This window comes from Python bivittatus, unplaced genomic scaffold (genome assembly GCF_059951505.1).
Source record: "Python bivittatus isolate LINGU-HERP-01145 unplaced genomic scaffold, Pbiv_v1 ctg000020_np1212, whole genome shotgun sequence".
Lineage (NCBI taxonomy): Eukaryota > Metazoa > Chordata > Lepidosauria > Squamata > Pythonidae > Python > Python bivittatus.
This window is the reverse complement of record NW_028277030.1, coordinates 118669346-118684966: the sequence shown is the minus strand read 5'-3', so window position 1 is coordinate 118684966 and position 15621 is coordinate 118669346. Positions and strand designations below refer to the sequence as shown.

General features: G+C 37.9%; 1 protein-coding gene across 2 annotated transcripts in view; it reads left to right on the top strand.

The window, feature by feature from the left end:
* Positions 1-15208, top strand: part of SRBD1 (S1 RNA binding domain 1) — a 206253-nt gene extending 191045 nt beyond the window's left edge. The window contains exons 20-21 of one of the 2 annotated variants that reach the window (XM_088147762.1): positions 5605-5789; positions 11684-15208. In XM_088147762.1, the coding sequence (XP_088003888.1) occupies positions 5605-5789; positions 11684-11973 (475 nt within the window). In that variant the 3' untranslated portion in view covers positions 11974-15208. The other variant, XM_088147769.1, reaches the window with a different exon arrangement.
* Positions 15209-15621: the final 413 nt, after the last annotated feature.

The following is a 15621-nucleotide window of genomic DNA, read 5'->3' as shown; positions in this document are numbered from 1 at the left end:
TGGCAACTTGGTCATTAAGTGAAGCAGTCGCTAAGTGAGACCAGGACTGTGCTTACAAGCTTACTTCAGTTTTCCTTTACTTTACAGACCTGCGAAGATCATAAATGTGGACATTGGTCACAAAGTTATTTTTTCATCACTATCATAACTGCAAACAGTTGCTAAACGAGGACTACCTGAAATTACTGATGGACCAAAATGCCTTAATAAAAGTCTATATGTTATTAATTATTCATATGCCTGAATCTCTTTTGCAGTATTTTTGTGCATCTCCCTCTAATCCAAATGACTATAATTGTGTGTAACAGATGGCCTGTTTTTATTAAATTAATGCACAGCTGTGGTGATGCATGTGTGAATATATATAATCAAGTATGCATTTCCAACCATAATAAAGTTGCATTTTCAATCTTAGTATAAAAAAAATCGTAGTTTGTGAATAAGACAAAGTTTTATAAGCTTCTTTCAGTAAATACATACAGTAGAGTCTCGTTTAACCGACCTTCGCTTATCCAACATTCCGTCTTATCCGATGCCCCTAAAAAAAAACACAACACGCATAAATCAGTGACGAGAAAAGTGTGCCGCTTGTTTGCAAGCGTGAGTGTTCTCTTTCTTGTTGCTCCTGATGGTGCGGCGCCACAACGCAAAAATCGATTGCAACAGGTGCACCAGGCGCGCGTGTCTAGCCTATGACGTTTAATAGGCTTTTTCTTAATTCCTCCCTGTTATCCGACATTTTCGCTTATCCGACGTTCTGCCGGCCCATTTATGTCGGGTAAGCGAGACTCTACTGTATTATTTAGACTAGCATTCCTGAACCTCTGCACTCTTTAAGGTATGCCTGTCAACTCCCAGAATTCTTACAATATCACGCTGATTGAGATTTCCGATCATTGATGTCCACCTAAGTGAGGAGGACCAAATTTGAGAAAGCCTGATTTAGATAGTTCAGTTAGGAGAGTGTCAGTTTGCTGATTTAGGCAATTAGGTTATGAAAATGTCAGCTCATAGGATGCTTCACATTACATCTGCCAAGTTAATCAAAGCTTAGACATTGTTTGTCTGCACTAGTGTGTCAATGTCCATCTATCTACATTAAAATTCAGCCATTCCCTGTCAGAGACATTGGACCAGTGAACATTCCTTAGCAAATTTCTACCAATTTTATGCTATGGCTAAATAAATAAGGGTTTGGGTTTTGTTTTGGCGGGGGGGTCTGTTTTATTTTTGAACTGGAGCTGTATTTTTTGAAAAACATACTATTAATCTCACAAGGTCTCAGGGTTATGTCTGGTCATACAGTGAGGTCACTGAGAGGCATTTGGACTTTTTTTTTTTTTTTAGAGTATAGGAAGTGTTAAAGGTTCTCAGTAGTTAAGCACTGTGGAAAAAGAATTATGTTAAGGATTGTACCTCAGGAAGGGCAGCCAAAAACCACACCAAAACCCAGAAGTATACTGCTGAATCTTGGGGAGCTCTGAAGGTCACAGATTGGAAGCTGGGGAGCAAAATTTGCCTAATCCTGATTTACATTATTAAGGAGACCAAAATACAAAAGGCATCTTAGAGTTGGACACGACTTAACGACTAAACAACAACAACAATGCAGAAAGAATACCTTTTTGCCCATGTCATTCCAGAATTGAAAATGTCCTTATTAACTTTTGCCTCTGAATTTAAATCTGCTTTTCTGTTTTCAAGGCTACCTATTCCACCTTGGCTAATTGAGTTAAGAAAGACTTATTCATTTGGGAACTTATATGCAAAGGCACGTACACTAAACTTCAGGCTGTAATGCAGAGAAATTGTTTACTGCATGTTTCTTCAATGTCAGTGACAATTCATCTGGCTAATTCTTGCTACTTTGTAGATGACACAGCTAATATTCAGAGGGACAGAAATAGATTTCAGAGTGATCTTGATAGGTTAGAGAAGTGGGCTGAAAATAGGAAATGGAATTTAATAGTGATAAATGTGTTTTTCATTTTGGAAAAAGAAATCAAATGCCTTGAGAAATGACAACTGGGGGGGGACATAATAGCAGTTTTCAAGTAACTGAAGAGGTGTCACATTTAAGAAGTGCAAGACCTTTTGTGGTTGTTGCTGCTGCTGTCCCAAAGTACAGGACACAGATTAATGGATTTCAGTTATAGAAAGGCAGATTTGAATCAATGTTAGAGCAACTTCCTAACAGTAAGAACCTTTCAGCAGTGGAATCACCTGCCAAGGGAGGTGATGAACTCCCTTCACTGGATGTGTTCAAGCTGAAGTAGAACAGCCATCTTCCAGGATAGTGCAGAGTTCCAACTCAAAAGTATAGTCTCTGCTGCAGGCATTTGTTCCTAGGGCCAACTAATTATTCATGAGGTCACAATGTGATTTTGAGAGGGAAGAAGTTGCTTACCACTCCTTGGATGTTGAGATCCACACACAAAGGTATCACCTGAACTTTTCCCAAATAATTAATTTTGCATTGGAAAGGTTGCCTAATATTTGCAAGAGACAAATGCTAGGGAATAAACAGGAGTTGGAGCCGTGTAGGTACAAATACATAGTATAAACAAGGAGAGCAGGAGAAGCCAGCTATCATTTCTTCTTTCTCACTGAGAGCGAAACCTTTAGAAATATGTGGAGTGGAGTTCTGGGATAGAGAGTCTCTTGGGCTCTGACCGTTTCTCTAGCATCCTCCTTCTCAGCAAGACAGAAGCTATAGTGGTGGCTTTTTCCCCTCTTCTGCCTCATTGCCCTTACCCTCTGCAGTGGAGGGCAGTGGCAGAGGGTAAGCTAGCACTGTCTTATTCTGCTCCCCTTTTAATGGGAGAAGACTGCTGCATAATTTCACAACTGAGGACTAAAGATTCTATGCATACCTTGGAATGAAAGCCACTGAAATTATAGGACAGGATGTGCATCCATTGATTTATATTTGCCGAGCCTAGCATAAGCACAGGTTAAACTTTCCGCAGTTTCTCTCTTGCTATTCCTTTCCTGTTTATGCCTTTTCCTTTGTCCATTTTCATCCCAATTAGTACCCCTTCCCTTCTCTTTCCTCTCCTTCCCAAAGGAGGTACCCCTCCCTTACCCCATCCCCCCTCAGTGTTTTTTTCTTTAGACTGTTTCTGTTGGAGGCTGTATGAGTGTACTGTAGTTATGTGCACATGTGAGATGGAGAATTGTTTTTGTATCCATAAGGAGATGAAGGATTGATCTAATTTTCGAAATTAGATGCTTTCTTTTGCAAGCGTTTAACTTTAATCGGTACTTATTCAATTCATTTTAATTGGATTTTTTATCCTGGTGTTGCCATTTTTGGAGTGTGTCTAAATGTAAAGTTATATGGAATTATGTCACATGGCCATATTTATTGGCGGGAGAGCTTTCGGGATTGGTTTCAGCAGGTCTTTCTTCCTTTCAGATAAACATAGTAGAATCTCTAGGCTTGTAGTCAGTTAAGAATTAAATGAATGCCAAGATTTCCCTGTCCTAGATAGCCACATTATTGCCTCCTCTGTTCACTCAATGATAAGCTGAAAGAGAGATTTAGACTAAGCATCTAAAGTACATTTTCAGAAATATATAGGAATTTTTTCTATTAAAGTTGCAGATAATGTTATTTAAATAAATAAGGACCAAGACATTCCTAATATGTAGCTCATTAATCCACTCCATTTAAATGTCAGGAGATGCTCAGGAACAGATTTACAAGAGCAGTACAGTGATATATAGTATAATTTTATTGACTAGTACAAAATACTATCCTTGTAGAAATGTTAACTTTTCTGCCTAGAACATTTAACAATAACATTAAAAATTCCCTAGTTTTTTGACATACCTTGCTGTCATTATTATATTGTTCATTTTCTAATGCTGTGCAGAACTTTTTCACTTCCTTTTAATTCCTTCCATTTGTGAAGGATGAGGGTAGATTAAAGGGAACAAGGCAAATTTTGAGTGGGAGAGGATTTCTTCTGAAATCTTTAGTGGGAGAGGACAAGGGGGCACCTGCCTTACTTTCTTTCACGTAGGAGAATAAAAGCTTCCATCGGCTTGCAAAGGCTTCTTGGTTTTCTTCAGAGATTTACCAGTTGACAGGGCAGTGTCACCTGGCAAATCCCAGAAGGGCACCTGGAAGATGAAGGCAGTTCTCACAATTGACATGAAAATATGAAGTCTTTTTTTAGAAAAATAAAAAGTAACCCTAATTTGGGCAGGATTTGGCCTAGCAATAGTGCTTTCTAGCTCCTCATGTTATATTAAACATATGTTCAAATAGGAAAGGAACCCCAACTGTGTATTAATTAGTATTCCATTTTTTAAAAAGCGATGCATCCGTGTGTTAACATGTGCCTGAATTGCTAATTTTTCATAGCAAAGTTATACATTTTGTAGGGTTGTGCAGTGCTTCTGATTTGATGCCAAAAGAAATCTTTGTGCTTAAGAGCACAAAGGGATACAGTTGTAAGGTATGCTGGCAACTTTTAAAAGCAGTTATGACTCCCAGGATTTCAGCTGTGTGATCCCAGGAAAAGGCACAGCCAGTTTAAAGAGCTGCAAAGAGGTGCTAAATTCACAGCCCTCCCTTACGTGCTCCGAAGCACCTTTCTGGAACTGAATCCAAAGTGCTGCACATCCCTGATATGTAGTTCACGACTGGATCCAGAAAGTGGTTGGCTGTTCCTAGTACCAGATTGTCAGAAGCTACTGGAAGCAAAACTCTGCTACCTCAGTGATGAGGTAGTAGAACTGTAGCTTGGAACACGTTCCTGGCAATAAAATCATGACACCTACATTTGGCTCAGATTTGATTCAGACCCACCAAGCAAATTAATTTAGCAAATGTCAGCACTACCTATGGTTGTTTCACGGTCAGAAATCTGCTTATGTGCACTCCTCCAATTCCCATGATGGCAAGCAATTCTTCTGTATTCTCTCCAGATACTCTTCACTCTCCTTTCCCCTTCATAATTAAGAGGTCCAGATTATTCAGTACAAAATTGTTCTTTGGGACCTCTGAACTAGCCATCCATGCTATTACGGCCTGTTGCAAACTTTATGGCTGTCAGTTTAGGATTGTTGCCAATAATGAGATTATGTACGCGGATGGTTTGATGTTATGATCATAAGAAACACATTGCTGGATCAGCAAAAGACCTGTCTTGTCCAGCATTTTGTTCCCACAGTCACCAGCCACATGCTATGAGATGGCCACAAAGAGGACAGGAGTACAATAGCACCCTATAATTTTGTTCCTCAGAATTGATAACTAGAAACATTGTTTCTAACTCTAGATAATATGTAGCCCTCATGACTAGTAACCACTGAATCTATCTTACCCTTTCTTAAGCTATTACATAATCTAAACTAGGCATGCTATCCAACTTTATTAGATGGGGACTTTGTTAAAATAGAAGCTTTAATAGATATATGTGGAGAGAGAGAGAGAGAAATGTTCTTTTGTGCTGTCTATTTAAGCTTTTCCTCCATGTACTGTAGGCTTGAAAAACTTTTCTTCTTTTAATTTTTTTTTTTTTAGAGTGGTCTAGTGATTCCAAAGTAATAATATTTTCTACTAACTTATCCTGGTTTTATTTTATATATAAGGTTTTTAGCACTTATTGGAGAAAGTCACTGCAATATAGGAAAGTCAGAAATGCAGCAAAAAGTGAACGCAATAATCGAAAGAGAAGGGATGGATGGAATAACAAAAAGATTGAATACAGCAGAACAAACGCTGCAAATAATCATTGATGGGTTGACTCAACCAGAAAGTTTTGACATTCGTAAAGGTAAGAAGTTTGAAGATATTGTTCTTTTGCTTATGATATGTCAGTTTTTGTTTATCATTTTAGTGACATTTGTTGGACAGGTATGTGCATTCTCTTTAAGTTGTCTAGGAGCAGAAAAGTATTGGATTACTTTGTGAAGTTGGTACCAAGAATTAGTCTTATCTTTAAGAAATTTGATCCCTGATTCTAAATTATGATACTTCAAAACCATAGGAGGTTGGTCCTGGTTAAGTTTCTGATCCCTAACTGTCTGTGTTTGCTCTACTGCTCCATCCGACTTTGAAAATGGGTTGTAAATCTTTCCCTTTATTCCTGCCTGAGTAGTGTGGAAAACTTGAATCTAGCATTGTGTTTTGTGGGGATCATGTGTCCTGAAGATTAGGTGAACCAGAGAACATCTTTTAGGCTTAGATCTTTGTTGCAAGCCATGTTTATTTATTTAAAATGGCATTACCCTAAATTTCTCAAAAGGTCACTGAGACTTTTATAATGGTAAAATGGTAAAAGAATGGTAAAAATTGTTTCAAAAATGCAGTGGAGTTGGTGGGAAGTGATTTATAGAGCCTTCCCCACCCCACCTGGTTGCCAGGATGTATATATGTATTTACTTATTTGAATCATATAGCTTCCCTATCCAATGTACAACTGAGGCAGCACATCTTATCAATATTTTTATTTATTTATTTATTTTTAAATGTTTAAGCTACTCAATAGCCAAAGTTCTCTGGGCAGATTACAATAAAACACACTAAAAATACAATCTGAGTAAAAACATATAAAATCAAGTAATTCCCCCCCCCTCCCCAATTTGGTCTAGTGGTTAAGACACCAGGCTGGAATCCAGGAGACTGTGAGTTCTAGTCCGGCCTTAGGCATGAAAGCCAGCTGGGTGATTTGGGCCAGTCACTCTCTCTCAGTCCACCTCACCTTACAGGGTTGTTGTTGTAAGGAAAATAGAAGGAGGAAGGAGTATTGGGTATGTTTGCCACCTTGAGTTATTTATAAAAATAATAAATATTATTATTTATAATAAATTTAAAAAATCTAAGAACAAAATAGAAAGACCATATAAAGTAGGCAGCAGCACAGTAATCATTCAGAAACTAAAGCAATATGAATTAAAAGCTAATTTAACCGCTTGGGGAAATAGGAATGTTTTCATATGGCATCAAAATGATGCTAATGTGGGTGCCAGTTGAGCCTCTCTGGGGAGGGAATTCCATAAACGGGATGGCACCACAGAAAAAGCTCTCCTCCTTTAGTAGCCACTTCACCTACTTTAGTGAGGGGACCTGGAGAAGGGCATCATTAGATGAGCTTAAAGTCCAGATGAATACATATGGGAAAAGATATTACTTCAGGTAACCTGGTCCTAAGCTGTTTAAGGCTTTAAAAGTCAAAGCACTTTGAAGTGGGTCTGGAAGCAGACTGGCAACCAGCATAGATGGGGAACAACTGGCATAATCTGTTCATATCAGCCAGTCCCAGGGAGCAGCCTAGATGCTCTATTTTGAACTCATTGAAGCTTCTGTATTGTTTTCAAAGGCAGCCCCATGTACAATCATTGCAATTATTGAGTAACAAAAGCTGCTGAGAGGTCTAGGAGGACCAAGAGAATCATGCTCCCTGTCTTTTTCCCAGCACTGGTCATCCCACAAGGCAACCAAGGTAGTTTCTGATTGATAGCCAGGCCTGAAATTGAATTGAAATAGATCTAGAAATCAGTTTCCTCCAAGAGAATCTGGAGTTGATTGGCCACTGTTCAATCTCCTTGCCTAGAAAGGGAATACTGAGGTGAGGTTAGCCTCAACCCTTATGGCCTTTTGAAAAGCTCTCAAAACATGGTTTTTTCATCAGGTCTGGGGATCCCCTGGCAGCAGAAAGCCCATACATTGGTTGCACCATGTACAACATCTTAATTTAACCCTCTCACAATCTTGTTTTTACTTAAGTTAATTATTTGTTTTAACAGGTTTTTATATTCTGTTTTAATAATCACTTTGTGTGAGATGGGCAGCCATATAAAATAGGAAGGAAGGAAGGAAGGAAGGAAGGAAGGAAGGAAGGAAGGAAGGAAGGAAGGAAGGAAGGAAGGAAGGAAGGAAGGAAGGAAGGAAGGAAGGAATACTGGCCACTGGCCTATAGTTTTTTTCATCTTCTGAGTCCTGATTTGGTTTCTTCAAAAGTTGCCTCTCTAATGAATTTGGAACTGTTCCCTCACTCAATGAAGCATTTTCAGCCTCCTGGACCCAGCTGGACAGCCCTTCCCTACCAGTTTTGATAACCACACAAGTGGTAGACTGACCATGTCTAAGTACCTCAGGCCTCAACAACTGAAATTTATCCAGTAAAACCGGACAGGACAGTGCTCTGAACACTTCCACTTCTGGAGTTGTATTAACTGCAGAAATGAAGTTTTTATCTTTAAAGTGACACTGAGAAGATGGAATGGAGGTGGAGAAAAAAGTTTCTTCACCACCCTCACCGCCACCAAATAGGCCCAATAGTGGGCTCTAAGCTGTGTTTGATTGTATTTGGCACAAATTTTCCTTCAATTGCATTCTAGACATCATCACACTTGCTTCATAGCCCTCAGCTCAGGGGGCTTAATAAATAAACAAAAAATTATGTGTATATATATATATAAACACAGTCCAAAACAACATACAAACACACAAGCACACAGTGCTGGGAAAAAACTCATCCAATGGTTCATACCACTCTCAGACCAAATACCTGAGGAGAAAAAAAAAAGCCTTTAATGCCTTCCAAAAGGCAGGCAGGGTTGGAGTTAAATGAGTCTTGGGGGCGGGGATGCTATTCCAAAGAGCAGGAACAACAACAGAGGAGGGACATTTCCTAGGTCATACCAGATGACATTGTTTAAACATCAGGGCCCAAAGCATGCCTATCCCTCTGAACTTTAAAGAGATTTTTTAAAAATCTCTATTGTATTGTTTAGAAACCTTGGGAGTTGTCAAAACCACTGGAGGACACTCAGGTGGAGAAGGTTAAGATACAGAATAGTTAAATCCATTTATTTGCAGCCCATATTACTATCACCCATAAGCTTATTCTCTTCCTTTTCTGCATTAATCTAGGGATTTGTAGTGGGTTTTTTTAACAATTTCCCATTTAAAGAAATCACATTTAAATATATATTTCTAAAATACCTCTCCCAAGATATGAATTTATATTATATTAAACATATTTTATCTCTAAATATGCATCTTAAAACATGTTTTGGTGCACTATTATTTAACCACTGAAATGTTCTGTAAGTGTGGAAGCCAATGATTCTCAGACGTTATTTCAGGTCAGTTCATATCCAAATTCCTCAAACATCCCTAGTGAAGTGTTGACTGCCTTTAATAGACTCAAAAATCTTTCAGGATCAGATTAGCATTGACAATAGGATGCAGTGAAGTGGACCATACCTTTAGTTAAATTGCACTGGAATTAGGAGCAGCTGTAGGCTCAGAACAGGCTTTTGCGGTGTTGCTCTCAACTGCAACATGGATTATGGCAGTAACAGTTGCCACAGGAAGTCATTCAAACACACTGCATCAGGCTGTGAAGCTTGACAGGAACTCAACAAATAAAATAAAAATAATTCTGACATCCTACAGGCAATGGCTAACTAAATGTATTTTGAAAACAGTGGTAGAAAATAAAGTACGCACTCTTTCAGAGTGGGAGAGTTCACAAGATGAGTGAAGCTCATGTTTCCATGCCTTTTTTCTAGCACAGCAGCAAGGGGTATGGAAGTTTTTCTTTCATTTTTTAGAACCCATTGCTGCACCATTCAACTATTGCTTGAAACAAGCAAACATCAATCTATAGGTTATGATACTTGTTTAAACAATCTATATTTCATATTAACTGTAGTTCAAATGACATTGTTAATGAAACGTGGAAGCAAAAGTTTTTGAACTCACAGCAGAGAAGCCAGAGCATATATATCTTAGTTTCACCCTAGTTTGTATTTGTCATGCTAATTTATGAGCCAGTCCAGCGTTCTCTAACCTGGTGACTTCTACATGTATCACATTACAACCCCCATATTTGGCCAGCCTGGTACAACAATTGACAGTGCTGGTTTGGAGATGGTGGGAATGATAGTCTAATATATCTGGAGGCTGTGTGTTCCTTAGCTTGCTTCCTGTATAATCAAATGTTAATTTACACATTTAAAAATGACATACTTTGGGGCAAACTATTGCATAATTAAAAATTATGCTAGGCTAGGGAAAGGTTCGTTTAGCCTAATCCTGCAATGATAACTATATTTCATCTCCTCTACCCAACCACCAATATACACAAGAATACTCCAGAGAAATCTGTAAAAGGCCTTGTTCTTGGCTACCTGTTAGAACTTATAGACCTGGTTCCTCATGCTAAGCTGTGGGTTGTTTTTTTTTAATTAATCCCAATAAATTTCAGATCATTCTAAGACATAATATGGTTTGTTTGATCATGGCTTAAAACATTTTGGGAACCAGTCATAAACTGTTATTTGTGGCACAAATAAAAACATACCAGTTTATATTTGAAAATGTGCAATAATCTGCTTAGGTGAACATAATACATTATTTTTGAGCTGCTAGCATCAGTGAAAAGAAATAATAAAAGTAATAGATGGTAACAATATATGGCTGTGCAGCAAAATTTGTAATTATGCAATAGATTGCCCCAAAGTATGTCATTTTTAATTGTGTGAATTAACATTTGATTATTCAGAGAGGAACGCACAGCCTTTTAGATATGCCAGAATAGCATTTAAATAAAGAGCAGTTTGTAATATATTTCATTGGTTCTTGAGTCATTGTCGAAGCCTATATTCTGTATGGCCATTAAAAGGTATTAGAAGTTAAAAGGTATGTTGTGTATGGGTATGTGTGTGTTTTAATTAAAGTAACCTGTTGTGTAGTGTTATATGTAATAACCTTAACTGTTTGGGAATTGAGTAATTAGGTTCATTTCTTTATTGGAAACTTTGAGATTGTGTAGTCTGGTACTACCATAGCTGAATGTAGTCATTTTTTTTTCTTTTTTTCCTTCCAAAGTATTTAAAAAAATAAAATATTCTCACTGTTTTCAGGTGACAGCTTTTAAAAAAAATAAATATACTTATATAGAATATGAGTATAATCTGCAAGAAAATCTGATCAGGTCTTTGCTAAACTCAGAGTGATAGTATATTGGGGAAAGTTGTACTAGAGGTTTTTCTCCCTCTGTTCATAATTAACCTAATCTTGCAAAACTGAAAGCTAGAAGAGTCAAAACAGATAAGAGGAAGCACTTCATCACATAAGTCATAATTAGATTTTTAACAGGAGGTGATGTGTACTTGTATTAATTAAAAATTAAATATAGAATTTGCTATTACAAGATGTAGTAATAGTCCCAAACTTGAACAGCTTTATAAGATCAGACATGTCCATGGCAAATAATGCTTTCATTGATTATAATCATGATGGTTTTAAATCTACCTTGAGGTAATGTCTGGAGCTATAGAACCCTATGAGTAGTGTATACTTCTAAAAAAAATATACTCGGTCACTGTGTGACATAATGCTGATCTGATCTAGCACAGATGTTCTCATGGTCTTAGTACCATCTAGCATGAAATAAAATTATCCCTCAGAATGTACCCAACCACTGTACATTATAAATTAATGGTTATGTTTCATTGGACATAGCATTATAACCATCAATCTATGATGCTCTTCATTTATGGGAATCCAAACAAATCTATAATGGAGATGCTGAGTCTGAAAAATAAAACTGAGGCCATCTGTAGATTGCCCAAACTGGAATTTAGAAAGTTCTCTTTCTAAGTTTTATTTCAAAACCATCTTTGTGTTTTTATTTTTGTTTTTCCTTTCATACAGATTTTGATCAACCTGATTTCAAAAAGAGCATTGTTTGTCCTGAAGATTTAAGAGTTGGAACTATTCTCACAGGAAGAGTTGAAAATGCTACTCTCTTTGGAGTTTTTGTTGACATTGGAGTTGGTAGAGCAGGACTAATTCCAATTCGTAGCATAACAGAAGACAAACTTTCAAAAGCAAAGAAAAGAAGAAGTCTCGGTCTTGGTCCAGGAGAAAAAGTTGAAGTCAAAGTGCGTGAAATTGACCTTCCACGTTCCAGAATATCTTTAGACTTGATACGTGTATTGTGAGCAATTTGTGGACATTTTTCATAGTAAGGGCTACTATTTCAACCATGATGAAAAGAATGTAGTGGAAAAATGAGGACTGACTTAGAATCTTCATTCATATTACAGTTAAAAGAGCATGTTGGGCTATTGAGAAATTCAGAACCTGACTAAAAAACATACACCTTCCAGTTGTATGAATGACTGTATCATTTATGGTGCAAAGGATGTCAACTTGGCTATAGCTATTTGTGCAACTGTGATGGTTCTTTACAACAGTTGTGGAAATCACTTGTTTCTTACATCCAGCATTTGGCTTCCATGAAATTCACTAAAAGATAGAATACTTTCATAAGCAGTAGTGAAACATGTATGTGGGTTAGTAAGTGCCTGAACCAAATCATCATTGCCCAAGCAAAGAAAAAGTGATTGAATCCAGCTAGTCAAAATTCTCCAATCAGGTTTTAACCTACAACATTTTTAATAAGAGCCTTCTTAATTTCTAGGTGTTTCTTGTAACTCCAGTTTCCATAGTTGTATATTTCAAATATAATTAAAAAATAAGTAAAAAAATATTATGCTCAGATGTTTAAGTGGGTATTATGGAACATTGTATTTCTAGGAACTGTTCAGCAGATTCCATGTATTGCAGTTGACAGTTTGGTTATGATAGCTCATGTCTCTGACCATTTTCCCTTCCTCAATCTTCCATTCCCATTAATATTGAAAAGTAATCTTAGAAGAGATCCTTGAGCTGAAATCTCTCTATGGTAAACTTGTGTCTGGGCTATATAAAACATTCCCTGCATATATGTATGTCTGAAAGAAAGTTTTTAATTTCCTTGCGCTTTTGGTAGCAGCTTAATTTTCTGTGAGGAAGGATTTTGTCTGCATGAAGGACCATTCAGCAACATTATTCTATTACCATAATGTGTACAATACAGGCCTGACCCAGTTTTTTTTTTTTATATAAAATTGTTTAAATTTCAATGGTAACTTGAGCAATTGACTCCAACACTTACTTTATGTGTAAAATTTTATTTGCTTCCATGTAACTATTGGCCTTTTTTGTTATAGATAGAATCTGCCTTTTGCAGGCTGAGTAGTAATGGCTCTATGGATCTGTTCCTAAGATATTTCTTTAAAAGGTTTTAGCTTATGCTTTTTTTTTTTGCTAGCTGATTCTTTTTAAAAAGGAACAGTAGTAATGGGAATCAAGTTTGTTTAGATCGAAAACTACAGCTAGTATTATACTATATTAACCTGGAAAAACATTGTTAATAGCAGGTGCAGAATTTTTTTATATGTCTTGAGTTACAAGATACAATGTAGTCTTGATAAACAACATTTTCATTAAGAGAAAAACCTTCCAATGGTTTCTTGAAAAACATGTTTATTAAAAAAAATCTTTGCCTGAGTGTCTTTTCTTCTAATTATTATTATTGCAAATCAATGCATAATTATTTTTGTACAAACTGCTTTGTGAACCCTGTGTGTTGGGAGCAGTTTTATCAACTCTGCTCATTTTTATTATTTACATTTCTTTCATATTCCTCATTTGTTTGTGATTAGTAACAGAGAGACTAAATACCATAGGAACCTGCAGGGGGCAGATGATGATGATGATGACGACGATGATGATTAATTTATTAAATTCATATGCCACCCAATTCCCAGTGACTCTGGGCAGTTTACAAATTGTTAAAAACATTTTAAAACAATGATGAAACATACTTGCATCAAATATCATTACACAAATACATAAGATGGAGTTTGTGTTGTGTGGTTACTGTATGTGCGTGGTCATTTTTTCAACATCAAGGCTAATTGGAGATATTTATATTAGAGACTATATGTTAAGGCTCCAGAGGTAAATACCTGTCTACCCCTTCTATGAAAGGCATACTTTGCTACTTTTCTGAGTAGTGTTTGTGTGGAAGGGAGTTTATTCAGCAATAAGGGCAGTGAATCTTTGTTATTTTCCTGTCCTTTTTGTGTCCACAGCGTGCCATTGGGTGGCCCTTTTCAGCGTAACCTGGATGTTAGGTAAGGAAGGGCCATGGAAATTTCTGCATGGCGTCTATGAGGACTGTTCGCTAGGCATCTGTCAGATAAAGTAGCTCAGATTCATTTGGAGTTGGAATCCAGCTGTACAGGTCCTTTGGAGTTGCCTGAAGCATATCTGGCCCAGTTATCTGGGAAGAGTTTGAACCTGTGGGTCCTGAAGAAGTGGACAGGGTCCTGGGTGCTATGAATTCAGCCTCCCTGTCCCTTCTGGCTGATCTCCCAGGTGACAGGCGGTTGGGTCCAAATGATGGTGAATGTTTCTGTGCAGGAGGGAATAGTTGTCCACCTTGAAGGAGGCAGTTGTCCACCCCCTCCTTAAGAGACCATCACTGGAACCTTTCCAGTCAGGATTCAGGCCTAGTTATAGTACTGAAACAGCAATTATTACACCTGTTGATGACCTCTGGCAGGCTCGGGATGGGGTAGTGCACTATCCCATCAACCACGGTCTCCTTCTGGCCTGGCTTAGGGGATTAGGAGTGGGAACAGTGGTTCACCTCCTTTCTGTGGCGCCAGTTCCAGTCAGGGTTGGCATGGGGAGAGAAGTTGAACCCGAGGGTCCTGCTCCATGGGGTGCCTCAGGGCTTTACTCTCTCGTCATGCCTCTTTAACATCTATATAAAGCCACTGTGTGAGGTCATCTGTTGGTATGTAGTTAAGTATCATCAGTCCAGAATGCAGCAGTGATAGGCATGCCAGGGAATGCCCATGTGACACCCCCCCCCCCCGCTTCATGAGGTATGCTGGTTGCCAGTTTGCTTCCAGGTGTGATTCAAGGTGCTGGTTATGACCTATAAAGCTCTACGTGGCAGGGGGCCTGGTTACATGAGGGACCACCTATCTCCTGTGGTGTTGGCCTGGCTGGTTCAAGCTGAGAGTCTCTCAGTTCCTTTGATTAAGCAGTTCCTTTGATTAAGCAGACATGCCTTCTCTGTCATGGTGCCTGTCTTCTGGAATGAGGCTATCCCTGAGATCCCACCCTGATGGCATTCTGGAGGGCCTTAAAGACCTGACTCTTCTCCCAGGATCTGGGCTGGGCGGTTGGAGCCCCTTGTTGGGTGGGTGTATGATCTGTTATTGCTGACTGAAATTGGAATTTTTGATGTTACATGTTTTCTTTCTCTTTATTGTATATTTGTTATTTTGTTTTTATGCTGTCAGCTGCCCAGAATTGATTTGGAGTCAGGTGGCATCATCCATAAATAAATAAATAAATAAATAAATAAATAAATAAATAAATATCTTCATTGTCAGTTCTGAGACTGGTTGCTGTACCTGTTATCATTAGTTTGGTCTTCTTTATATTTAGTCCCATTTTTCCCTGTGCTTCTTGGCTTTAATTACTGGAGCTTGCAGATCAGTTGCATTTTCAGCTAGTGTCATCAGCATAGTACGGGCGATTGATGTTTCTTCCTCCAGTTTTAAAATCACATTCATCTTCCAATTCAGCCTCCCTCAATATATATTCTATATATATATATAGAAAAATACTTGGCTGCAAACCACATTGTGAGGCATAATTTTATGTGGGCTTACAAATCATGGTTTGCATAAATTGTGGTTCAATATTATTCAGGGGGCAGTCCTAATTTTACTTATGAATTA